The following is a 26,692-nucleotide window of genomic DNA, read 5'->3' on the forward strand; positions in this document are numbered from 1 at the left end:
TGGTACACGACATAGATAGCCCAATTCCTACACCTTTGAATTAGAAGATAGTGCACCACTCAAGGAAATTAAAGAAATGCAGCAAGCAAAAAGGATTTCTGAGCTCCTAAGTGTAGTTTTTCGGAAATATATAAAATTCAGAGACTGCAAAAGCTAATCAGATTATGGTGCGCCTGCTGACACTTCATATTGTGATAACACAATATTTATTTCCATTTCACTTTAATAATAATTATTAGGAGAAGGTCTGAATTGTACTTTTATATGTGGAAACTGGTATGGGTAACACACAGATAATATGCTCCCCAGGGGCAGTCAAATTAAACTAACATGTTACAAAGTGTTCCATGTAATGTTGTGAACCCTACAAGAACACACACCCTCAATGTAATGGTAAAGCAACATCAGTTTTTTAGACAAAAGTTTGGCCTGATAAAGGGTCGACAGAGCAGTGCACCTAAATAGCACACATTTGCTGTCTGACAATGATGGCTGACGGGCACAAACCTATAAATGAACTAGAGCAGTGTATACTACTGGCCACGGCATGAATTAGAAACTGCGAAGATGAAGATGAAAGCGTTCAGAAGGAACAGGCAAGGAAGGCAGAGTATGATAGAATTAAAGTGTTAACACAGTGGAGCAAGTGCTAAAAAATCTGTGGAGTTGATCTCATGAGGCAATGCAAGGGATGAGTTGACATTAACAGAAGTGTGAATTAATGCGAACAACTAAGGAAGAGATGTTTACACAAAAGAATAATTTTAAAAAGACTGGTGAAAACAAGATTTTAATGTTTCAACATTTAATGTTTACAGACTGTAGAGTCTCGGCATTCTAGTCTGTTCATTTCCACTTACCAATCGGCCCATTCCATGGAATATCAGATAGTGCAAGCGCCGCAGAAGCTATGCAATGAAAAAAAAAAGTTTTTATAACATACAAATCATAGGATTAAATAAACATCACTGTGATGTTGAAACATGCTAAGTCACAAACATAGCAAATAAAATTCCTGCATAAATATTCCACAAACATGACAATCAAGTCACTAATAAAATAATCAAGCAAAACACCAATCTTTCACAATGTTGACATGACAAATACATTACAAAAGTGAAGTTCAGAAGCAAATGCCTTGTAGTTCTTTCAGCAGTCTGATGACTTTCCTTATAGTTTTGAGGTTTCAGTGCAGGCCGCAGTCCAATACAGCTAACAATTCTATTACATGTATTGGGTTTTAGTGTTATTCTATGTTAGGTAGTTATGTCTTATTCACTGAGTTATGAATTTACAATGTGGAGCCATCTGTGAAGAAGGTGCAGTGATCTACCAACTGCCTAGGCATCAAGTCAACAGACATGCTTACAACTCAGCGGGTGGAGGCGTGCCTCTGGCAAGTGCTGGTGAGAACCTTGATGGTCAACCACATGGCATATTTGGACTTTTTTTTGGATCTACATTAATCATTCCAACTAATGTGTTCTGTTGAGTGTTAGATTGTGACATATCATTTTGAAAGTGATGGTATGAGTGCAGTGATAGTCAACTATGTGACATTAATTGTGCTGTGTTGATGTGTGGTACGTGTTAATTTTAATGTGTTCTGTAGCATCTTTTGTTTTGCATGGATATTATCGAAAGGTCCTGTTAGGGGTCAGGTGATAGAGAAGTTAGAAGAACACATACTAGTCCAATACTTTCCCACAAAGGTCCATGTGGGTACAAAACACACAAGCCACTGTCCCACAACAATGCCATTTAAAAACTCAAATATATATAGTGGAAAAGGCACGTGAACTAACCACCCTCTATGTCTAAGGCACCCCAATTTGTAGACAGCTTGCTTCTTCAAGGCGATTGGTGAACTAGATTAATATATATATATTATTAACAACGTTTAACAACTCCCTTGTACCTCCACTACCACACAATGGTACCGTCACTCTCACACAAAACACCACAGTGTCCTATACCACTAACACATCCACACATCACCAACACAACACAAAGCCACATTATACATAACTTTAATGCATCCAGACACACACTCTTATCCATCCCCTCTCACACACCACATACAGTCTTCTCCAAAAAAAATCACTTCCCCCTTTACCATTCAACTGCCAGTTCCCAACAGCACTTTACATATAAATCCTTCTCAGAAAACCACTAAATCAATATCTCCTCTCACTACCCCACAAAAGCAAAGCATAACAGATGCACCAAAACATTGAAATCTCACACACACAGAATTTCATAATACATTGCATCACAAATTAGCAACATACACCCACTCACACTCTCCTGGCTACACAAATAAGACATCCTAAATCATCTTTAATCCCATGTTTTCTCTCTTCACCAACACCTAACACAAAAACGCCAACACAACAACTCTCATTTACCCAGCTCTCATCTATTGCATAATGTAGAGCCTTTAAACATGACCCACATTATCCACCACCATCCCTAACCCATACAACTTCCACCCTCAAACAAGTTAAACATGCCATTCTTCACAACTTCACATTCTTATGCCTATTAGACAACAAGGCTACTCTACAAAAACAACACAGCTCACCAACTCGCTCTCAAACTCCATCTTCACCCCCTACACACACACACAGACCATTCAAAGTGCCTTCTAAGACGAGGAATACGATATAGAAAAATAAAACTATTGCTTTCCTCATACAGCTAATACCAACACTAATGACACACCTGCTACAACTTCAGAAAATACTGCTCACTCTTCTACAAAACAAAATCAAACCACCACCAAAACACAGCCTCTAAACTGCCTACTAATAAATGCTCAATCAATCGCTAACCACACGCATCACATTTACGACCTACTTACTGACACAACCCGACTTAATCTTCATAACTGAATCATGGTTGGAAGATGACATGGCCCCAATATTGCAAGACGACGTTACTCCAGGCTATCACACAAAATCGTACAGGCAAAAGAGGAGGTGGACTAGCTGTTGTATTCAAGCAAACAATAAATCTCACCAAAGCTGATAACGTTTCCATACAAGGCTATAAGACCCTCCTTACCAGATGCAACCTGACGCCAACTTCCTCCTGTAACTTCCTTCTCCTTTACAGGCCACCACATAGCAATGCAACATTCCCAGACACATTTCTAGACAGTCAAACCTTTTAAAACTACATTCCAACCTATGCATTCTTGGCAACCTAAACATTTTGTTTGACAAACCCAATATTGCCCGCCCAAAAACCATCATCACTGGCCTAGTCAAAATGAATCTACATCAGGTTGTACACAAACTCAGACACATATCGCTGGACACAGATGTCATTTTTGCTAATCCAGAACTAGTTACCTTTCAAAGGATTACCCCAGTGACATGGTCAGACCTCCATTTTCTAGCTTTCCAACACAAAACACCACAAATCAACACACCTAAGAATACCTTACATACATCCTCCTATCGACCATGGAACAAACTCAATTTTGAATACTCAGAAACACAACTAACATTCAACACAGATCTAGACACCATAAATTCTGTTCAGAAGATTTATGAGTGGCTACAGGAAGCTTTTGATATCCTAATACCACTAAGAACAAAAAACAGGACAAATGAAAACAACCACCTTAGAGAGCTACAGAACTTAGAGATACAACAACAAATTAGAATAGAATGTTGCAGAGAAAATGATTCAAAACAAACAGCAATCAAGACAAACTTCACTTACAGAAACTTAACTGAACAAACAAGGCAACAATCAAAAAAGCTAAAAAAAGGTACTATTCAGACAAAATTAAAAATTCTAAATGTGCAAATTAAGAATGTTATAAAATTCTCACTGAATTTTGTAAACCTAAATGCACAGAAGGAACTCATCACATTACTTAATAATTTACTGACAAACTGGAAAATCATTGCACAACCAAAGCAGACAGGGACTCCTATTTAAAACAAAGAAAAAGCACCAGCCCCAAGCCATTTTCAAAACTTTCCTATAGGAGTAGGCTAATACAGCCCCTGCATTCCTTCAAACCAATATGTATAAAGTAAATGTATGCATCTGGCAAGGCAAGCAGGCCAGTCGTCTGCCCTTGTGACCCTTGTCCACCACAAATCATCAAGAACATTTTTCTAACTATCTCTGCTGCCACACCACTAAGAAGAATCATCAATAATTCTTTAACTATGGGAATCTTTCCACAAGACCTAAAAAGGACATACATATGCTCATTATTAAAGAAAACTAACCTGCACCTGCATGACTCCAACAACTACAGACCAATTCCAAATGGCAGTGTTCTGGGCAAACTGGTAGAAAGAGCAGCATTTGGCCAGATGTCACAATTCACTGAAGAAAACTCCATACTTTCAGACTACTAGACAGGATTCTGCCCAGGAAGAGGCACCGAATTTCCCCTCAACGCCATCTGGGATGACCTTAAATACACAGTAGACCGCAATGGGGTCGCTGCACTACTTCTCTTGCATTTCTCAGCTGTCTTTGACAAAGTTGACCATGACACTCTGATACAAAGACTCTACGAAGCCTGAATTGAGGGGACTGTTCTCGACTGGATCACATCCTACTTTCAAAAACAGAACAAATGTGATCTACAATCCCCCTTTCTCATCAAAACTGTACTTCACAAAAGCAGGGGTCCTTCAAGACTCAATCATCTCACCTATGCTTTTCAACATCCACATGAAGTCATTTCCGAAAATGATCAACAAATTTCAGCCCATTATATAATTATGCAGATGAAACACAAATACTCTTTAAACTTGAAAGCCCTAAAGACACTGGAAACTCTAAAATCTTCAGTTGCCTCAGAGCCGTTGATCAGTGGATGACATGGAGCCATCTCAAATTGAATGCTTCCAAAATTGAAATGATAACGTGCGGTGATTGGAAAAATGATGACCCACTCTGCGCCGAGGGGGCAAATTAGCAAGGTCAAACTTCATTGCTATGAAATCTCTGTGACCCATCTTCCTCCACCGGGGATTCCCACACAAGACCTAGGCTACTAACTCTGTTGTACAGTCTAAACTTGATTACGCCAATAGTCTCTACCACAGATCATGTTTATAACTATGAAAAGACTACAATGGATTCAAAACTCTGCTGCCAGACTACTCCTATATGTAAAGCTACAAGCCCACATCTTTCCTGCCCTGAGGGCCCTATGTTGGTTAACGGCCTCCAGAAGATCCACCTTCAAGCTGCTTTGCATCACACACACAGCAATAAATGGAACAGGACCACTTTTCATCAGGAACAAAATCACCAAATACATTCAACAAAGGAACCTCTGCTTCAGATTGGCACCTCACCTCAAAATCCCACCATGCAAGAAAAAAAACAAAGGTGGCATATCCTTCTCCGTCCAAGCAGCCAAACTATGGAACTCATTACCCCAAAACATAGGATCCACTGATAACTATCTTATCTTCAGAAGACTACTCAAGTGTTGTCTCTTTCCTACATAACCATCGTACTCAAACACTATTGTACAGCATATCCCTCTGTATATAAACATTTATAATTTGATTACATGCATGTATCTAGATATGTGAGTTTCTTTGTACAAACATGTAAGAAACCACTGCACTCGGTTTCCCCAGAAATAATTACCAGTATTTTAATCCAAGCAGTGAACAAGACTTTTCGGAGTTGAAATGCGTTGGTAATTATTTCTGGCGAAAGGGAGTGCAGTGGTGTCTTTCTTTTGGATTTACATATTGAGGAAGATTGGTCTACCTCCTACCACTCACACCAGTAGTTTTAGTGCACCATGTCTGCACCATGACCTTTTGTTTTTATATATATATATATATATATATATATAATATATATAAATAAATAATGCTTCTTAACCAGTAGACATCTGTTCGTGGCATGTAGTGCTTTAGATTCACATGGTTTGCATAAGTCTGCCATCTAGTGTTGGGCATGGAGTGTTATAAGTTGTTTTTCTTTAAAGAAGGTTTTCGAGTCACGAGATCGAGGGACTCCGCCTCTCAGTGATAGTATGCATGGGCATCAAGTCCTTTGTTAGACTGTTTTCCCGCAGGTGGGTGAAGTAAAGAGTGTACAAGTGTATATGTAGATATATAGTAAAGAAAGAGAGATGTCCTTGCAATGAAATATAAGTATTTACAATATATAATACTACAACGGCCACAGGCTTCCGGGGAGGAAGGATGGCGCATGGGAATCTACAGCACTACATGCCACAAACAGATGTCTACTGGGTAAGTAGCATTTTCCATTTGATGGCATGTGTAGCTGTAGATAAATATGATTTGCATAGACTGTAAAGCAGTCCCCTCCCGAAAATAAGAGGTGGCTAGCCTGTTGGAGTTGTGTTAAATAGTGTTCAAAGCACTGCCTGTCCAACATTTGCTTGTTGGTGAGCTACTACATCCACACAATAGTGTTTAGTAAACTCGTGTGGTGTAGACCATGTGGCTGCTTTACATATGTATGCTATTGGTATGTTTCCTAAGAACGCCATTGAAGCTCCTTTTTTCCTAGCAGAATGGGCTTTAGGAGTTAAGGGCAATTGCCTTTTAGCTTTAAGATAGCAGGTTTGTATACACTTGATTATACATTGTGCTAATCCATTTTTTGAAATGGGATTACCTTTGTGAGGCTGTTGAAATGCCACAAAAAGTTGCTTGGATTTTGTTCTGTCTGTAGTACATGAGAGCTCTTTTAATATCAAGGGTGTGAAGAGCTCTTTCAGCAACTGACTCTGGCTGTGGAAAGAAGACTGGCAATTCCACTGATATGAATAGGTGAAACCACCTTTGATGGGAATTTTGGGTTTATCCTAAGAACTATTTTGGTTTTTTGCATTTGAAAGAAACGTTCTTCTAAAGTGAACGCTTGAATTTCACTAACTCTTCATAAAGAAGTGACTGCTACTAAAAAAGCAACCTTCTATGATAAAAACTGTAGAGGGCGAGAATGCATGGGTTTAAAATGAGTCTTGTGAGTACAATATTAAGATTCCACACAGGGGCTGGTGGAGTTATTGGAGGAATAATCCTTTTAAGACCCTCCATAAAGGCTTTATTAACAGGAATTCTAAAGAGGGAAGTATGTTGTCTGTTTTGAAGGTGAGGAGTTATTGCTGTTAAATGGATTCTAAAACAGGAATATGCAAGGTTTGCTTTTTGTAAGTGTAGCAAATAGTAAATAATATCTTGTACCAATGCCTTAAGTGAGTCAATGTTTTTAGGCTGGCAATAGTAGACAAACCGCTTCTATTTAGCTGCATAACATTGTCTAGTTGTGGATTTGCGTGCTTCCTTTAGAATATCCATACATTCTGATGGAAGCTGTAAGTAGCCAAACTCTATGACTTCAGGAGCCAATTCACCAGGTTGAGTATGCTGGGGTTTGGCTGTCCGATTTGACCTTTCCTTTGAGTCAACAGGTCTGGTCTGTTTGGTAGTTTGTGATGTGGTACTAAAGATAGGTCCAGTAGTGTCGTATACCAATGCTGACGTGGCCACACAGGAGCTATCAGTATCATGGTGAGTGAGGTTTGTTTCATCTTTTTGATTAGAAATGGAATTAGTGGGAGAGGTGGAAAAGCATAAGCAAATATCCCTGACCAATTCTTCCACAGAGCATTGCCCTTGGATTGAGGGTGTGGGTACCTGGATGCGCAGCGTTGCCATTTTGCATTTTCTTTTGTGGCGAAAAGGTCTATTTCTGGTGTGCCCCACATATGGAATTATTGTGCTGCTTAAGAGGTCAGCTAGTTTACTGTGTAGCCCTGGAATATATTCTGCAATTAACTGAATGTGTTTGTGAATTGCCCATTTCCAAATTGTTTGTGCTAGAAGGGACAATTGTGATGTATGTGTCCCCCTGTTTTTGCAGATAATACATTGTGGTCATTTGTGTCTGAAAAGCTTTGAGTGATAAGAATACTGCTAGTAACTTCAAGTGGTTTATGTGATGTTTGTTAAATTGAGTCCCATTCCCCCCGTAGTGAGGTTGCTGAAAAGAGCTCCCCAACCTATCATTGATGCATCTGTTGTAATTACGGCTCTGTAGGTTGAGGTTTTGTTTCCCGACACCACGATAGTGCCGTAAAGCTAATTGATGAACAAATGACTACATGGAAGGATATGAGGCTGAGTGCCAGTAATTCCCTACTCAAATGAAGTTCACGTAACGCACAATGGCTGTTGGACAGCGTACAATACATGTCTGATTACACATAATGGTAAATGTGTTTATTATCGCACATAGAGTCTTTTGCACACTGATAACGGGATAAATTGGTATCACATCTTTGCGTATCGGTGTGGGTAAAATAATGGAAAATAGGTCATATAGGGCACTTTAATGACACTGGCTTACTCTGCATTGATGAACTGACTACTATAACACCACCTACATTTTTTTTTTTTTGTGCTGTTAAAAAAACTTTATGTTTATTGTTGATTTTTTAGAGATGATATTGCCCTTCTTCAGTCCTGAGGAGGCCCTAAATCAGAAGGCCGAAACGTGTTGACATTTTCCTTGCAAGTTTGTGGGCTCGTTAAGCAATGGACAATAATTAAGAGACTTGATTTGCACCATATAATTCCTGTGGAAAAGAAATACACAGTTGTTTGACAGCTAAGTGCAACAAAAGCCCACATCCACAGCATTGGTAGTGGATCACAATTTTATTTGCATGATAGTGACCACTGATTAAATGTGTGGGGCATAACCCTCCTTTGGTTTCTTACATTGTCAAACTTTATAGATTATATCATTTGTTAGTATTGTAAGTATTGTTTCGTCTATTGTCCATGTACATATTATGTATGTTTGTATTGATGTGGTGTCTAATGATTTATTGAATAACCACAACTCCTTTTTTTGATTTATTGAAAATAAATATGGGAAAGAAATTAACCTAAAAGAAATAGAATTAAGTACTATTTTTGTAACTTATCATTTGATTTATCCCTTCCTGCCACCTGGTTTGGTGGTATAGTAATTATGGTCTGAGGTACTGGGTCTTGAAAGGACCGCCCTTTTGATAGGTTGGTGGAATTCCACAACTGCAGAAAGCGGTGAGTTTGGTGGTCCAACAACACTAGATCCTGAATTTGACCCTGTGCCTGAGACCATTGCTGAGAAAGACACTGCTGTAGTGGTCGCGTGTGTAGTCTTGCGTTGGGTACACTTGCTATGCATGAAGCCATCATTCCTAACAGTTTCATCACAAACTTTACTGTAGAAGTGTAGTTGTATTGTGGTTGAGATATGAGATCGTGAAATGCTTGAATCCTGACTGGGTTTGGGTATGCTAATCTTGATTGAGTGTTCAGAATTGCTCCGAGATACGGTTGTATCTGTGATGGCTGCAGGTGAGAACTGTGGTAATTGATTGTGAATCCTAGATTGTGTAGGATGTTTATGGTATATTGAGTATGTTGTTGACACATTTGAATTGTACTGGCCTTTATAAGCCAGTCATCCAGATATGGGAAGACAAGTATTTGTTGTCTTCTGAGGAATGCTGCAACCACAGCTAGGCATTTTGTGAATACCCTTGGTGCTGTTGTTACTCTGAATGGTAGCATTTTTTTTAAATGGTAGTGCTTTCCTGCTATAACAAATGTTAGATACTTTTGATGTGCTGAATGGGAATGTGGAAATAAGTATCCTTGAGGTCTAATGTTGTTATGTAATCCTGTGTTTGGAGTAGGGGAATGATGTCTTGTAGAGTGACCATATTAAAGTGTTCCTAAAGGATGTATAGTTTGAGTGGTCTGAGATCTAAAATTGGTCTCAGAGTACCATCTTTCTTTGGTATGAGGAAGTATAGTGAATATACTCTGGATCCTTGTTGGGATATAGGCACTCTCTCAACAGCTTCTCTGAGTAGTAGTGATTATATACCTCCTGTTTTAGTAAAGTTAGATGTTCTTGAGTAAGTCTGTGTGAACGAGGGAGAATGTTTGGTGGAATAGAGGTGAGTTTTAGGAAATAGCCATATTAGATAATTGATAGAACCCATTGATCTGTGGTGATGTTGTACCATTGTGGGTAAAAAATTGCCAGTCTTCCTCCAACAGATGTATGCTCTGCGGGGATTTGTAAGAAGTCACTGCCTTGTTCTGGTAGAGGAATCTCTGGGAGCGGCTGATTTCCCTATTCCTCTATAGATAGATCCTTTATCAGAGCCTCTGCATGAACCTCTGTTATTGAATTGTGGCCCTTTTTTGTTGTTGTGAGGTGGATGGTTCTGTGGTTGATGGTTTGAAACCACCTCTAAATTGTGGTTTAGAGTGTTGGGTATAATGCACCCATAGCTTTAGCTGTTTCTGAGTCCTTTTTTAAGTTTATCTATTGTAGTATCAACTTCTGGCCCAAATAAATGTTGTTTATCGAAAGGTGTATTTAATACGGCTTGCTGTATTTCTGGCTTAAATCCTGAAGCTCTTAGCCATGCATATCTACTAATGATTATGCTGATCTTGACTTCCCTTGCAGCTGTATCAGCTGCATCAGCAGCACATCTGATTGCGTTACTGGAGATAGCCTGCCCTTCTGCGACTATTTGTTGCCCCCTCTTTTGATGTTCCGGTGGAAGATATGGTAACAAGTGTTCCATTTGGTCCCAATGAGCCCTATCATATATTGCTAGGAGTGCATGTGAATTTGCAATCCTCCAGTGGTTGGCAGCTTGAGTAGCCACTCTTTTGCCTGCTGCATCAAATGTTCGACTTTCTTGTCTGGAGGAGGAGCATCTCCTGTAGGCTGGCTTTTAGCTAGCTTTCTTGCTGCACTTACCACTATACAGTCAGGTGGTAATTGTGCCCTAATAAAAACTGGATCGGAGGATGTAGGCTTGTATTTTCTTAGTCACCCTAGGGTGTAATGATCCTTGCTTTTACAGGCTCTTTAAAAATGTCTTCAGCATGTCTAAGCATGCCTGGAAGCAGAGGGAGACACTGGTACTCTTTGTGAGTGGATGTTAAAGTATTAAACAAAAAATCATCCTCAATAGGATCTGTATGTAACTGTACATTATGATACGCAGTTGCTCTGGCTATAACCTGATTATAAACAGTGGTATCTTCAGGGGGAGATGGCCTTGCTGGGTATAACTCTGGGTCGTTAGGGAGAATGAGATCTGTGTCATATATATTCCATGGGTCTACCTCTTCTTGAAGATCAGTTATGTCATCCCTATGTGGTGATGTAGACGAGGCCTGTGGCGAAAACTGTGTTGAGTGTGTAGGTGAAGGTAGGGATGCTGGGGTAGAAGGGGAGGGAGGGAAGGAGAATGTTGTGGTGCGGCTGAGGGTGTTGCGTCGCATTTTGTTTCTCCTTTTGTTTAAGGACTTTGAAGGGTGGAGGCCCAGTGCCCAAAGTCTCTTGGAAAGTCAGTTTTCTTTTAATTGTTGGAGGAGGAGGAGAGGCTATGATCTTTCCTGTTTCTTTGTGTGTATGAATTTTTTATTGTTTAGCGTCCATAGCCTCTAAAATAGGTTGTATTTCCGATGACTACTCAGTAGCTGGAGAGTGTTTACTACTGGCAGCTTTCGATTCCGAAGGTTTGGCTACGGAATGCTTGGCTCAAACCGAAAATGTCAGCTCAGATGTGGCAGGCTGTTTGGTATATGCCAAAAGCACTCTGGTTTTCTGTTTCGGTGCTGAACCCGAGGGAGGGTCATCTGGAGGTAATTTTCAGGTCTGACCATGGCTCGAAGGCAGTGGAGTACCGAAGACCGAAGCAGGAGTCTTTTTAATTGTCTTTATTTGGTGTGACAAGGCTGGTATACTCACATACTGCACTGGTGGTATGGACTGACTGTCAACACCGGAGTCTCGATCCGAATCCGAATCTGTAACGGAAACGGCTACACACTGTACTACTGCTACTTTTGCGTGTTCATCTCTGAAGATGTCTGATGTGTGCTCTGAGGACTTGGATGCCATCTCCATTCGACGTGCCCTTCTGTCCCGAAGAGTCTTTTTTGATCAAAATGATCTACAATCATTGCAGTTTTCTTCTCCGATTTCTGGACAGGCAGAGATTACACACCAAATGCTGATCGGTGTAGGGAAACCTGTCGTGACACCAAGGACAGAACCGAAACGGAGTCCGTTCCATCAGCTTATCATTGTTCGACTACAACGTGTCGAAGTAGGCCCCAAAAGTGTGGGGTTGCCCATAAAGGCTTGTAATCGACTCTGACGACTGCAATCAGATCGAATATAAGAGTGGGCAAATGCGATCAAAACTGTACATACGTTTAGAGAAAGCTAGAGGAAGGTTCAGAAAATACCAAACTGAGATGTACCGGAGCAAGAGGGAACAGGTCCGAACCAAATGGCAGAAAGAAAACAGTCTAACAAAGGGCTCTATGCCTATGCGCACCAAGAGGAGGAGTCACTCGATCTTGTGACTCAAAAAAACTTTTTCAAAGAAAAACAACTTGTAACACTCCGAGCCCAACACTAGATGGCGGACTTATGCAAAGCATATGTATCTACAGCTACACATACCATCGAACATATATATATATATATATATATATATATATATATATATATATATATATATATATATAAATAATATTATATGCTTAACGTGTAGGTCACAGCATAGTTTTCATATAAGTTATCTGAGTAGATGTGCATGGGCCTCATATTAATCTATCACAACACATAAGTAGTATTATAACTATTTTTTAAGTGCTTCACAATTTAAATAATGAGGAAAATATAAAAATTAAAAATATATATATTAGCTATAAAATGTGCAAATACATTAGCTTAAATTAGAGCACTACTTGAAAGCCCAAATTTATAAAATATTACTTTAAATTTGGATATATTCTCTTCCTTAAACATGTATACCCTCTCTATGTACTTATGTATCTATATATTTAATACCTTACTCCTACTGTAGAAGGAAAAAAAACTTTGACTCTTATCCAATATACTACTCTATGTTTCACCCTATACCTCTCAATATTTCTTCTGCCTCCACTCTCTGACTCATCTCAAACCTCAATCTACTACTATGAACTCCAACACAACTCTTTCTAGACTCTTCCCTCCTCTATCCCCCCTAGGATCACCCCAAACCTCACTTTACTATTATGCTCTACCAAATAACACTTTCTAGACTCTTCCCTCTTCTATTCCACCATTATCCTATTCAATCCAACTAGCAGACACTGCTCAAATGAACTCCTATTTCCCTATTTTAATCCACCACTAATTCTTTTTGGGTCCCGGTGTAGAGTGCTACTTGTCGAAAATCGCTTTGATGCCTCATTAGGGGTGGTAAGCGCTATAAAAAATTCAATTATAATATTTTAAAATGCACGAGATAAGATATAGACCAGAAGTTAGATATGGGTTCTGGGGTTGAGTAGAGGATGTTTGATGAGAGGGACCCATTGGCCAGTTTTGAAAGTAGGAAAAATAATCTGTGCCTTATTTGAAGCCATGCAACAAGCAGGGAAGATTTGGTCATAGTGGCGGAACCAAGATATAGCCTTTTGGTTTAAGGATGTAGTATCACCTCAAGTTCAAGGCTCCTAAAGGGGGTTGGTGCTCGACCAAACAAAACTGTGCATTATTTAGATGATGCAAATTGTTAATAATTCTGGATACAACATTGTCATTCACGACTTGGAACAGAGCGTCAATACTTTAAAATAAGAATATTGGGCCTTGGTAATGCCAGTCATTTTTTTTCTTGCTGAGCGAAGTAGCAAGAAGACTGCAGAATTGTATATTTTCCACTGACTATCAATGTTTCCTAGGGAACGTTTTGCATGGTCGTGTGTCTCTGTTAATACCATATAAACTGAACTTAGATGTGCTAAACCTTTTGAGACTCAAGTCTATGTAGAAGCTGAATCACTAGACCACAGCCAATGAGGTCATCATCAAGCATTAAGGTGGAAGACAAAGCAAAGAATAGTTTAGTGGAAAGAGTCAGAATGGTGATATCAGACACTAAACTCTATAACAGTGCACTTCACTCCTAGCCTGATTCTGGGACTGCCAGGCAGCCTCTAAGGAGCAAAAAAGCATTAAAACTGCATAAGGCTGATGCATTTGTTGCTTGGTGTAGAAGACTATTTTTGTGGATCAGAGGGGGCTGATTTGTTCATCGTGTGTTTAATGTTCTCATTGTAGTCTCTTCCTAATTAAATGACATAGGCAAGTTGATGGATGCTGTTAAAAGTTAAGGGGAGCAAGGCTTTTAGAGCTTTATGAGTTGGTTTAGAAGGATTTGCCAAGTTTTGGTGGAGCCCTACTGTAAAAGATCATTTTGGAGAGCAAACTGAATGCTTAAAGAACAAGCATTTGCAATGCAATCGGTCTCGCATTTGTGACAGTTAGCGCTCTTGGCGTTGAAAATGACAATGTTTTTTACTTTTGTTTTTTTGTATGCAGTCGAGTGATGATATTTGCATAGCGTCATTGCCATTTGTATGACCTTGTGGCGCTAGAGAACCAGAAAATGTGAAATATGTAATGAGGGAGGGGAGAGAAGAGTATTATGCTGGCAAAAAAAAAAAAAAAAAGTAACAACATCCTGGAAAAAGCACCCACTCAGAGAATGCAAGATTAAGTAAAGCATGTGAAATGTAAGAAGGAACAACATGGTTACGTTAACACTTCTGCACTTATTATTCAGAAATTTATTATTCAGAAATTAATGAGTGTTTTTGCATGAAACATTAAGGACATGACTACAGGGACTCGTTTCATTGCTTATATCCACAAAAAACGTAGGCAGAATGGTTTAAAATGACCACATCCCTGAACACAGAGCTCCGGTACACATTTTATCAACTAAAATAAGGAAAACAGGTGATAAGGATCACATTAAACGTTTTCCACAGTACGCATCAACCAAGTATTGCAGTGCCTCCGGAAATGGTGCACTTCCCTACCCGGGAAAGCAATGGTGTTCAAAAAAAGATGAGAAAACTAAAGTAGAGCTTCACTTGCAAACTCTGTAAAGTGGCACTAATGTGTGGTTGTGAATAAGAACAATCTTGCCACATGGCGACCAGCCTGTCTTGAAAAATACGACATTTGCAGCCAAAGTGTTTCGTTCTTTTTTGGATCCATTTCACAGGGGACCAAATAAAGGAGAGGAAAGAGAGGGTTAGAGCAGTTTGTTGAATTAATGGTTTTCAGCAAGTGAGTCGAAGGACAAACCTAATGCTGTCAGCTAAGCACGGAATAGTATTACAGTCCAAAACATGCATCTGGTAGTTGTCTTGGGATTGCCAGATCAAACCAGTACACTAAACATAAAAAATGAAATGCATGGAGCAAATAAAAATGAAGCTAGAAACATTTTATAGGTGCCAGGATCTCAGAAATAAACAAGTGGAATATGGGTTCGGGATGCGCCGTGGAGCACCAATAAAAAACAAACATAATATGCTGGCTCAAAAAAACCTGCAACGTTTACTGTTCATAAAGCAGGGAAAGGCTGAAGTACTACAGGCAGTCACTAGGGACCTCTTTTGGCTACATAGGGTACTGCACCCTGCAATCTCGAATTCAACACACCCCCAATGACTTTCGGGCACCGTGCTGAAAAATGAAGCGCTGCACCCATTTTGAGAAACGTTTTAAGCTGTGCATTCAAAGCACAGGTTTATTCATGACTAGGATTGCTTCCAAGTGGCAAAATGTAGAGTACGAACGAAAAATGCCTATAAAAAAAAAAAAAAGGATGCACAATAGAATGGTAGTGCATTGGTATCGTGGCTCCAACACAAGCTCATGAGTGTCAAGCTTCTGAATGTGTGAGCAGGAGCAGTGACCAGGGGAAGCAACAATAAACGAGGGACAATGCACCAGTAAGTTCTAATACTCACGCTGGGATGGACGACCAGGAGGAAGCACAAACATGTTGGATGGCCAAACAGAATGATCAATTAGCGATGTCCCCTGGGTGGGAACCAAGCACCTAAGGGGGCCAATGACAAGCAATGCACCAATCAAAAGGTAGGAATTCTGAATGACACAAAGAACCAGTGGTAATCGATGGGTGTGGTTTAAGCCCATATTCTGGATAAAACATGCCTCTCTGTGCTAGCGCTGCTCAGGCTGAACCTAAAAAAGGTGACTGTTTCACCTGTCTGGCTTGAGGGGGCTGCCTGCTCAACAGGTTTTCAGGCCAGAAATTATTAGGGTGATGATTCTTCTACATTTGTAGTAAGAAAACAAAGAGGTTAAGATCAAAAGGTTTCAAGAAACCATTTAAGTCTTTGATCTCCCAGTCAGTTACAAAGTCACATTTAAAGACATTTTTGGCAAAGAAACTGGATTTTTGTTGAAGCTTTTTGAGTGACAACTGATTAATTCACTTCTGATTGTTGGTGAGTGATGTTCATGTGTTTATGATAGCCAGACCTTGAGTGATATTGTAAAAGATATGAAGAAGCTAGTGAATTCACTTTACATGAGAATGATGGAGGAGACTTGTTGGCCGGCGGGGACTTGACCGCACTGGCTGTCAAATGGCTGCAATGAGTTCAGCTGGTGGCATAATGACCCCCATAACGCAGTCTGATAGAAAATATATTCAGTAACTCTTACCAAGTCATAATAGGATTCACCTTTCAAAATATGCACACAACTTCTGTAGAAGCTTAAAATGAAAAAGTGACAGATGACAATAAAGTGGCAACTTTAATATCACTTTTCACATTAGCAAGACTTAAAGATACTTTCCCACAATCCTAGAAATAGTGTTTGGCTATCTATATCAATGGTTGTAAAAACCTAATCCTGAAGGCTTGCAGCTGTAAATTAGTCTTTGTGGCATGGCAGTGACGTGCTAGCAGTACAATCACCAACACCCACTCATTACATTTAATGCACAGCCACCTCACAGAATGTGGGCCACCTTTCAACACAACAGCAGGACTGGTTTGTGAATAGGAGGGTTCATGTCAAAATATTTAACAATTATTTACTACAAAAATTCATCTAAAATAATATTTTTCAATTCATTTTCTTAGGGTGCCCAATTATATTTTGAGAACTTCACATCACTGCAGGTAAGAACCTGTTCTCTTTTTTCAAAATGCTCACCTGGCACATTCTCTCCTCCCACCCTTTGATGCAAAATGACAGTTTAAACACTAGTAAAAACAGATGATGACATGAGTTCAAAAGGTTAAAACTCCCACAAACAGCTTTCTACCTCCCAATGTTCTGAACTCCTTTGCACATGAATCCTAACGTCCTCTAGCCAAGTGCATATATTACAGCTTTTTCCTCTACCACAAAAATGAGAGCTGGCCACATTCATTTTTATCAATTACAATATCCTGTTCCCTAGCCAAAATACAGTATTTTATACCCAAATCTGCACATTATTTCACTCAAGTATTTCAGACAACCAAGAGTGCCCTTCATGCCCAACGATGTTAACTGACAGGCAGTTGTTTTGCTAAGATAAATTCTTATACTGGTAATGTAAAAGAGTATGCCACGTTTGTGCATTGTTGGATTGGGTGCACAGCATATTGTTTACCTGCCACTACTTTCTTAAGGCCTATAGCTCCCAGATCCTTTTTCTCATTCACAACTTCTTTTTTTCTTCATTCATGCTCTTGAATGTATGACAATATGTGATCTATGTATTTTAATTGTGTGCTTTTGATTCATATACTCATATAACATACAGGGCCTGATTCTAACTTTGGAGGACGGTGTTAAACCGTCCCAAAAGTGGCGGATATACCACCTACCGTATTACGAGTTCCATAGGATATAATGGACTCGTAATACGGTAGGTGGTATATCCGCCACTTTTGGGACGGTTTAACACCGTCCTCCAAAGTTAGAATCAGGCCCACAGTGCTTTAACAAAGAACTAGAAAAATGTTTTATATTAGGAGCATATCCATGGCGTTTTTTTCACATACTGCATCGCTGGTCACAGAGGTGTTTTCTCATGATACCCCCAAGTCATTGTACAGATGGAGTCTTCAGCGTTCTCAAAGGAGAAAGAAGGATTTCTATAATGCTTGTTATTTCTTCAGCAGGGTTGCGGGCCAGATGTAGACCGGCGTTTCATAGAAAGAGCTTAACCATGTTTGCTTCAGGATTACTGCCTTCAGCATTCATGTTTTCAACATATTTAGTGCAACGCTTGCAAAGGCACAATTTTCAATGCTATTTTTTTTTTATTAACCAGGATCTAGTAGGAAGGGAATTCATGTAGTGCAATATGCTGTTGGTTTTGATTTGTTTATGTTTTGTTCATCTGCATTCACCACACTTCTTTTGATATCAATTGCTATCTTTTTGCATATATTCTACACTAGACTACCTCTTCAAATGAAGTTTCATATGTATTAGTCCAGGTTTCTTGTATGTGGAAAAATGGGAGAGGGGAACTACTCACATATACTATATGTGTCTTTGGCAGGTAATGTTGTCTCTAATGCCAAACCCTCTGGGTAAGTTCAGTAGAGATTTGAGGGACACCACCAATCAGATTTCCATACTCTTGATTGAAAGTTAGAATACCTGCACTGCTGGACGGTCAAGATAAATTGCCTGGGTGTGATCAGGATTGAACCAACAAGCAGCACAGAAATCATTAATGATGTAGAACAGTCATTTCAACATTATGCATTAACATAAGTGACAGAGAATCATAAGTTAGACTATGTAGTCTCACTTGGGTATTTTCACAGATGGGCTTCACAGAGCTCTCAGATTTTATTTGGAGAACAAATATTTTAAGATGTTTATGGTATAATACTCTTACGTTTATAGTAACTTATCAGTAGTGACATCAAGCATAAATATACTGTTACAGAATAGTTATCTTAGCCACATTCAGTGTATACTTTTCTTCAAAGAGTCCTACTTATTTAAGCTGAATTACTCTCAATCACAGAAGACAAGTACTGGCTACTTGGAGATAAAGCACTATATCCAACTTAACTTGAATCCAAAACATATTGATCTTCATGGGCTTTGCAAAGTGCAAACACCACGGGCATTCCTGTCAACAGAACTCTTCCTGCGGACAAATCAAATGCACCATTTGTCTGTCATGATTGATAAGTCACTTCAATATTAAATTTGTTAATTTGTTTCCTTTTTGCTACTCGATCAAGAGCAACACTCTGAAGTAGTGATTTTACTCGAAACCCTTATCCCCTCAGAGGTTCAATCTACATTGTAAATCCAAATTAAGTATTTCGAAAGATAGCTACAAGAGAGCTTAACTGCAAAATCCTTTCTGGAAAGAAAACATCAGAAACTGATCCTGCTAACATTTATTCCACCAGCAGGTAGGATTTCTGAACTTTATGGGATATACATTAATCCCACACAAATTGAACTTAGATAAGCAAAACCTTTTGTGACTCAAGTACAAGTAGAAGAAGAATCACTAGACTCCAGCCAATGATGTCATGATCAAGCGTTAAAGTGGAAGACAAAGCAAAGGATAGTTCAGTGAAAAGAGAATGGTGATATCAGAAGCTAAACTCTAAAACTGGGCACTTCACTCCTAGCCTGGTTCTGGGAAAGCAAGGCAGCCTCTAACGAGCAAAGAAGCATTATAACAGTGTAAAGATGATGCTTTTGTCAATGATACAACAGGCCAAACTATGGACTAGACACATATACAGACACTTCACTGCTGGCAACTTTAATTTGCTTAACATTAAAATCAATTGCATAACAGGCAGGAGGGACCATCATAGATTACAAGCATTTGGAAATCCAATTACCCACGCTGGTTCATTGAGCAATAATTAATACATCACTCTGTCGTGGGTCAGTAAGTTATTGCAGAATTATTTGAAAAACACTGTAGCCAATATAGTGTAAAAACATGGGGCTCTCTATGCCACCTGGCAAAAACCTTTTGCTTGGACTTGATGGGCCCTCTCTATCAAAGTACATCGGTAAGACTATCAGAAATACTTATTCTTCTAGGTAAGATTTTATTTTAAAGCAACAGTGTGCACATCCATTTGTAAATGCACATTAAAGCTGGGTCTGTGGCACTTACTCTCCATCCTAATCTGTGTTTTGAAATATTTCAGGATGCTCAGGGAAAGGGACAAAATGGTACCCCCAATGATTTGTGCACACTAGATTTCCTTAAAACATGGGATTATTTAAGTTTCACGATTCAAAGACAGTTTTCTGGACAAGCAACAGAGGATTGTATTTAAATGTTATCTCATTTGTGGGCAACATTAATTTATAAAACTAAGACCTCTATAAATACATGAAAGATTCTGGAAGACTGCAAGGAGCAGGCCTAAAACACATGCTTACAGCCTTCCATTCTTTCTTTTCTGTTGCTCAAATCCAGCCCTCTCTTGATTATTCCTTTTATTATGACATAAAAAATGTTGCAACATTCACAGATTTACATTTAACATGTAAACAGCTTTCAGGTGTTAGTAGATTCTGACAAACGTCTTCATTCCTTACCTCCATTAATTGCAAGTATGTCTGGTTCATTGACACCGTCAACTGCTAAGATATTGCAAAGTATCTATGAAATTAGAAAAACAAAAATAGGACAGTGAAATAATATATAAACTAAGAAGGCTGACACGAAGTTGCACTTATACTAGTTTTTATGTCTGATTAATTTTAACGGTTCAAAAGTTTGTTCTAATAATTTTAACATTGAGTGCATTTTAATATTTCTTGTCCGGAATGGGACACTGTAAGGAAATGCCTCCTTGGCCTGGTTACCCCCTGACTTTTTGCCTTTGCTGATGCCAAGTTATGATTTGAAAGTGTGCTGAGGCCTGCTAACCAGGCCCCAGCACCAGTGTTCTTTCCCTAACCTGTACCTTTGTTTCCACAATTGGCACACCCTGGCTTCCAGGTAAGTCCCTTGTAACTGGTACCCCTGGTACCAAGGGCCCTGATGCCAGGAAAGGTCTCTAAGGGCTGCAGCATGTCTTATGCCACCCTGGGGACCCCTCAATCAGCACAGACACACTGCTTACCAGCTTGTGTGTGCTGGTGAGGACAAAACAAGTAAGTCGACATGGCACTCACCTCAGGGTGCCATGCCAACCTCACACTGCCTATAGGCATAGATAAGTCACCCCTCTAGCAGGCCTTACAGCCCTAAGGCAGGGTGCACTATACCATAGGTGAGGGCATAAGTGCATGAGCACTATGCCCCTACAGTGTCTAAGCAAAACCTTAGACATTGTAAGTGCAGGGTAGCCATAAGAGTATATGGTCTGGGAGTCTGTCATGCACGAACTCCACAGCACTGATGCCAGTGTACATTTTATTGTGAAATACACCCCAGAGGGCATCTTAGAGATGCCCCCTGAAACCATACCCGACTTCCAGTGTGGGCTGACTAGTTTTAGCAGCCTGCCACACACCAGACATGTTGCTGGCCACATGGGGAGAGTGCCTTTGTCACTCTGTGGCTAGTAACAAAGCCTGTACTTGGTGGAGGTGCCTCTCACCTCCCCCTGCAGGAACTGTAACACCTGGCGGTGAGCCTCAAAGGCTCACCCCCTTTGTTACAGCACCCCGGGGCACTCCAGCTAGTGGAGTTGCCCGCCCCCTCCGGCCACGACCCCACTTTTAGCGGCAAGGCCGGAGGAGATAATGAGAAAAACAAGTAGGAGCCACTGGCCAGTCGGGACAGCCCCTAAGGTGTCCTGAGCTGAGGTCACTCTGACTTTTAGAAATCCTCCATCTTGCATATGGAGGATTCCCCCAATAGGATTAGGGATGTGCCCCCCTCCCCTCAGGGAGGAGGCACAAAGAGGGTGTAGCCACCCTCAGGGCTAGTAGCCATTGGCTACTAACCACCCAGATCTAAACACACCCCTAAATCGAGTATTTACGGGCTCCCAGAACCTAGGTAACTAGATTCCTGCAACCTAAGACGAAGAAGGACTGCTGACCTGAAAGCCCTGCAGAGAAGACGGAGACACCAACTGCTTTGGCCCCAGCTCTACCGGCCTTACTCCCCACTTCAAGAAAAACTGCAACAGCGACGCGTTCCACAGGGTCCAGCGACCTCTGAAGCCTCAGAGGACTGCCCTGCATCTAAAAGGACCAAGAACTCCCGAGGACAGCGGCTCTGCTCCAAAGAAGAAACATCTTTGCAACAAAGAAGCAACTTCGAAAGAACACACGTTTCCCGCCGGAAGCGTGAGACTTTGCACTCTGCACCCAACGCCCCCGGCTCGACTTGTGGAGAACCAACACTACAGGGAGGACTCCCCGGCAACTGCGAGCCAGTGAGTAGCCAGAGTTGACCCCCCTGACCCCCCACAGTGACGCCTGCAGAGGGAATCCGGAGGCTCCCCCTAACCGCAACTGCCTGCTCCAACGGCTGGTAAGGACACTGCACCCGCAACCCACAGGACCTGAAGGATCCGACCTCCAGTGCAGGAGCGACCCCCAGGTGGCCCTCTCCCTTGCCCAGGTGGTGGCTACCCCGAGGAGCCCCCCCCCCACCCCCCCCTTGCCTGCCTGCTTCGCTGAAGAGACCCCTGGGTCTCCCATTGAACTACATTGCAAACCTGACGCCTGTTTGCAAACTGCACCCGGCTGCCCTGTGCCGCTGAGGGTGTACTTTTTGTGTTGACTTGTGTCCCCCCCAGTGCCCTACAAAACCCCCCTGATCTGCCCTCCGAAGACACGGGTACTTACCTGCTGGCAGACTGGAACTGGGGCACCCCCTTCTCCATTGAAGCCTATGTGTTTTGGGCACCACTTTGACCTCTGCACCTGACCGGCCCTGAGCTGCTGGTGTGGTAACTTTGGGGTTGCTCTGAACCCCCAACAGTGGGCTACCTTGGACCCAACTTTGAACCCTGTAGGTGGTTTACTTAACTGCAAAACTAACAAACACTTACCTCCCCCAGGAACTGTTGAAAATTGCACTGTGTCCAGTTTTAAAAGAGCTTATTGCCATTTGTGTGAAAACTGTATATGCTATTTTGCTAATTCTAAGTTCCTAAAGTTCCTACGTGAAATACCTTTCATTTAAAGTATTGTTTGTAAATCTTGGACCTGTGGTTCTTAAAATAAACTAAGAAAATATATTTTTCTATTTAAAAACCTATTGGCCTGGAATTGTCTTTGAGTGTGTGTTCCCCATTTATTGCCTGTGTGTGTACAACAAATGCTTAACACTACTTCTGATAAGCCTACTGCTCGACCACACTACCACAAAATAGAGCATTAGAATTATCTCTTTTTGCCACTATCTTACCTCTAAGGGGAACCCTTGGACTCTGTGCATGCTATTTCTTATTTTGAAATAGTACATACAGAGCCAACTTCCTACAGACACCTATTTGTGAGTTGGCTCGGGAAGAGGGCAGGAAAACAGAGGGTTTTCCTCCCTATTTTTTTTTCTTGCTCAGTATGATTCAGTCACTGGAGGCATAGGGCCTGTTGGAGCCCGAGTCCTGACTGAAAGCATGCAGCCATATTTGAAGACCCAATTTTAAAAAGGCGACAATGGACCAGTCTTTTTTTCTGGTGCCATTTCCCCCACTGCCACATGTGCCGGCAAGCAGCATTTAAGGAGGACGGCCCACAGACGCGCGGCTGGCATGACCGTCCATGCCCGACCGGGTCCAGGGGCCAGAGATGCTGCCAGTTTTAAAGGACACACCACCCGGCTACGATACACAGGGGCACAGCTTATGAGCTATCTTCCCAAGACATGCTGCAAGGTAGTGGACTTGGCCCCCTCATCCGCCGTAGATGGATGGAGTTGGAGGCACTGTGCCTGGAAATCCTACGAACATTCCGACAAAGGGCTCCCTATGAGTCTGCTTTCGGAGATGGGGCAGATGGCTACTCAGGACACTCTTAGATGTGGGCTGATTAATGCCCGTTCCCTAATCAAACATAGTTTGGAAATATGGGAAGCCATTTTGGAATTTAGGTTGGATTGTTTATTTCTGACCGAGACATGGGCCAGACTTTGTTACAGCTATTCTCTTGGGATACGGAGTGGGGAGGTTAGGTAGGCACGATAGGAGGAAAGGGGGAAGTAATAATATTGAAAAAGAGCTCGTGCTGCAATCTAGATCTCCTAAATACCATTACAGACACTTGTGAAGGTGGCTACTTCAAGCTGAGGTAAGGGATACGTCAAGGCTGGAAGGTATCCTGGTTTATCATCCACCAGGGCCCAAGAACAAATTCTTTGAGAACTGGTACCAAATCACCGAATCACTAACATCTACCAACCACTGCTTAATCCTTGGGGACTTCAACTTCCACTTGGAGGATAAGGGAGATAGTGACGCCTGAATCCTCCTGGACTTTATATCCTGTTTTGGTTGGAGTCAAGCAATTACCTCGAACACTCACGTAGAGGGGCATGTATTGGATAGCATTTTTTCCACACAGGAGTTAGTTACTGTTGGGGAGTGCCTGCAGTTAGACTGGACAGATGTCTTCACTCCTTTGAAGTTAGATATAGGACACAGAAGGACCAAAGGCATACTTCTACCACCCACAGCAAGAACTGGGGTTGTATCGAGAAGGAGCATCTCTCTTTGCCCTAGAGAGGCATCAGGGGAGGCTATAGGGAGTTCAAGGATCACGGGTGGAGAATCTTGATTCCTGGGTAAGGAAAGCAATTGAGGAAGTGGCCCAGCTGAGGGAAGTCAAATCCAAGAGTGATAAAAAGAGTCTCTGCCCCATGGTATACTGAAGAGCTTAAGGCACTTCAGAGGTCGTGCAGAAGGCAGGAAAGAAAATGGAAACTAGACCCTGGACCCCTTGAAAAAGCAAAGCTTAGGGAATTAAGGGGAACATGCAAATGTGCTATTAAAACCGCCAAGTCAAGCTTCTATTCACAGAAAATAAGGAGTGCAGGCAATGTGATTAAATAATTGTTTAAAGAGGTAAAGGACTTAGCTGCCCCTAACCCCTCTCAGAAGCTATTACATTCACAGATTTTCAGCAATAAAGTTGCTGAGTTCTTTAGAGACAAAATCTTAAAGATTCACTCAGAGTTCTCAACCCCATGTATAGATCCGGGGGAGCAGGATACAGGCACCTGTGATGAAGTGGTTGGGGGCCCAACCCTGGCAAAGTGTACACCTTTAGGTGAATAATAAAATCAAGTCACTTCTATTGGAGAATCACTTGGGGTCCCCGAATGATCCCTGCCCTGCCAGAGTGCTGCAAATGGTAAATGTAGGAAGTTGGCTCTGTATGTGCTATTTCAAAGTAAGGAATAGCATGCACAGAGTCCAAGGGTTCCCCTTAGAGGTAAGATAGTGGCAAAAAGAGATAATACTAATGCTCTATTTTGTGGTAGTGTGGTCGAGCAGTAGGCTTATCAAAGGAGTAGTGTTAAGCATTTGTTGTACATACACACAGGCAATAAATGAGGAACACACACTCAGAGACAAATCCAGCCAATAGGTTTTGTTATAGAAAAATATATTTTCTTAGTTTATTTTAAGAACCACAGGTTCAAATTTTACATGTAATATCTCATTTGAAAGGTATTGCAGGTAAGTACTTTAGGAACTTTGAATCATTACATTAGCATGTATACTTTTTACATAAAACACAAATAGCTGTTTTAAAAGTGGACACAGTGCAATTTTCACAGTTCCTGGGGGAGGTAAAGTAATGTTAGTTTTAACAGGTAAGTAAGTCACTTACAGGTTTCAGTTTTGGGTCCAAGGTAGCCCACCGTTGGGGGTTCAGAGCAACCCCAAAGTTATCACACCAGCAGCTCAGGGCCGGTCAGGTGCAAAGGTCAAAGAGGTGCCCAAACCACATAGGCTTCAATGGAGAGAAGGGGGTGCCCCGGTTCCAGTCTGCCAGCAGGTAAGTACCCGCGTCTTCGGAGGGCAGACCAAGGGGGTTTTGTAGGGCACCGGGGGGGACACGAGTCAGCACAAAAAGTACACCCTCAGCAGCGCGAGGGCGGCCGGGTGCAGTGTGGGAACACGCGTCGGGTTTCCAATAGTTTCCTATGGGAGACCAAGGGGTCTCTTCAGCGATTCAGGCAGGCAAGGGGGGGGGCTCCTCGGGGTAGCCACCACCTGGGCAAGGGAGAGGGCCTCCTGGGGGTCACTCCTGCACCGGAGTTCCGTTCCTTCAGGTGCTGGGGGCTGCGGGTGCAGGGTCTTTTCCAGCCGTCGGGAAATGGAGTTCAGGCAGTCGCGGTCAGGGGGAGCCTCGGGATTCCCTCTGCAGGCGTCGCTGTGGGGGCTCAGGGGGGACAACTTTGGTTACTCACAGTCTTGGAGTCGCCGGAGGGTCCTCCCTGAGGTGTTGGTTCTCCACCAGTCGAGTCGGGGTCGCTGGGTGCAGTGTTGCAAGTCTCACGCTTCTTGCGGGGAGTTGCAGGGGTCTTTAAATCTGCTCCTTGAAACAAAGTTGCAGTTCTTTTGGAGCAGTGCCGCTGTCCTCGGGAGTTTCTTGTCTTTCTTGAAGCAGGGCAGTCCTCAGAGGATTCAGAGGTCGCTGGTCCCTTGGAAAGCGTCGCTGGAGCAGGTTTCTTTGGAAGGCAGGAGACAGGCTGGTGAGTCTGGGGCCAAAGCAGTTGGTGTCTTCTGTTCTTCCTCTGCAGGGGTTTTTTCAGCTCAGCAGTCCTCTTCTTCTTGTAGTTTCAGGAATCTAAATTCTTAGGTTCAGGGAAGCCCTT

The 26,692-nt window shown here is 41.7% G+C and overlaps 1 protein-coding gene across 1 annotated transcript in view; it reads right to left on the reverse strand.

The window, feature by feature from the left end:
• Positions 1–26,692, reverse strand: part of PNPT1 (polyribonucleotide nucleotidyltransferase 1) — a 357,765-nt gene that overhangs the window by 309,334 nt on the left and 21,739 nt on the right. The window contains exons 6-7 of the mRNA XM_069234364.1: positions 20,500–20,563; positions 861–908 (exon numbers count right to left, since the gene is read on the reverse strand). Of these exons, the coding sequence (XP_069090465.1) occupies positions 861–908; positions 20,500–20,563 (112 nt within the window). The remainder of the gene's footprint in view (positions 1–860; positions 909–20,499; positions 20,564–26,692) is intronic.

The sequence above is a fragment of the Pleurodeles waltl genome, chromosome 5, assembly GCF_031143425.1.
Source record: "Pleurodeles waltl isolate 20211129_DDA chromosome 5, aPleWal1.hap1.20221129, whole genome shotgun sequence".
Classification (NCBI taxonomy): domain Eukaryota; kingdom Metazoa; phylum Chordata; class Amphibia; order Caudata; family Salamandridae; genus Pleurodeles; species Pleurodeles waltl.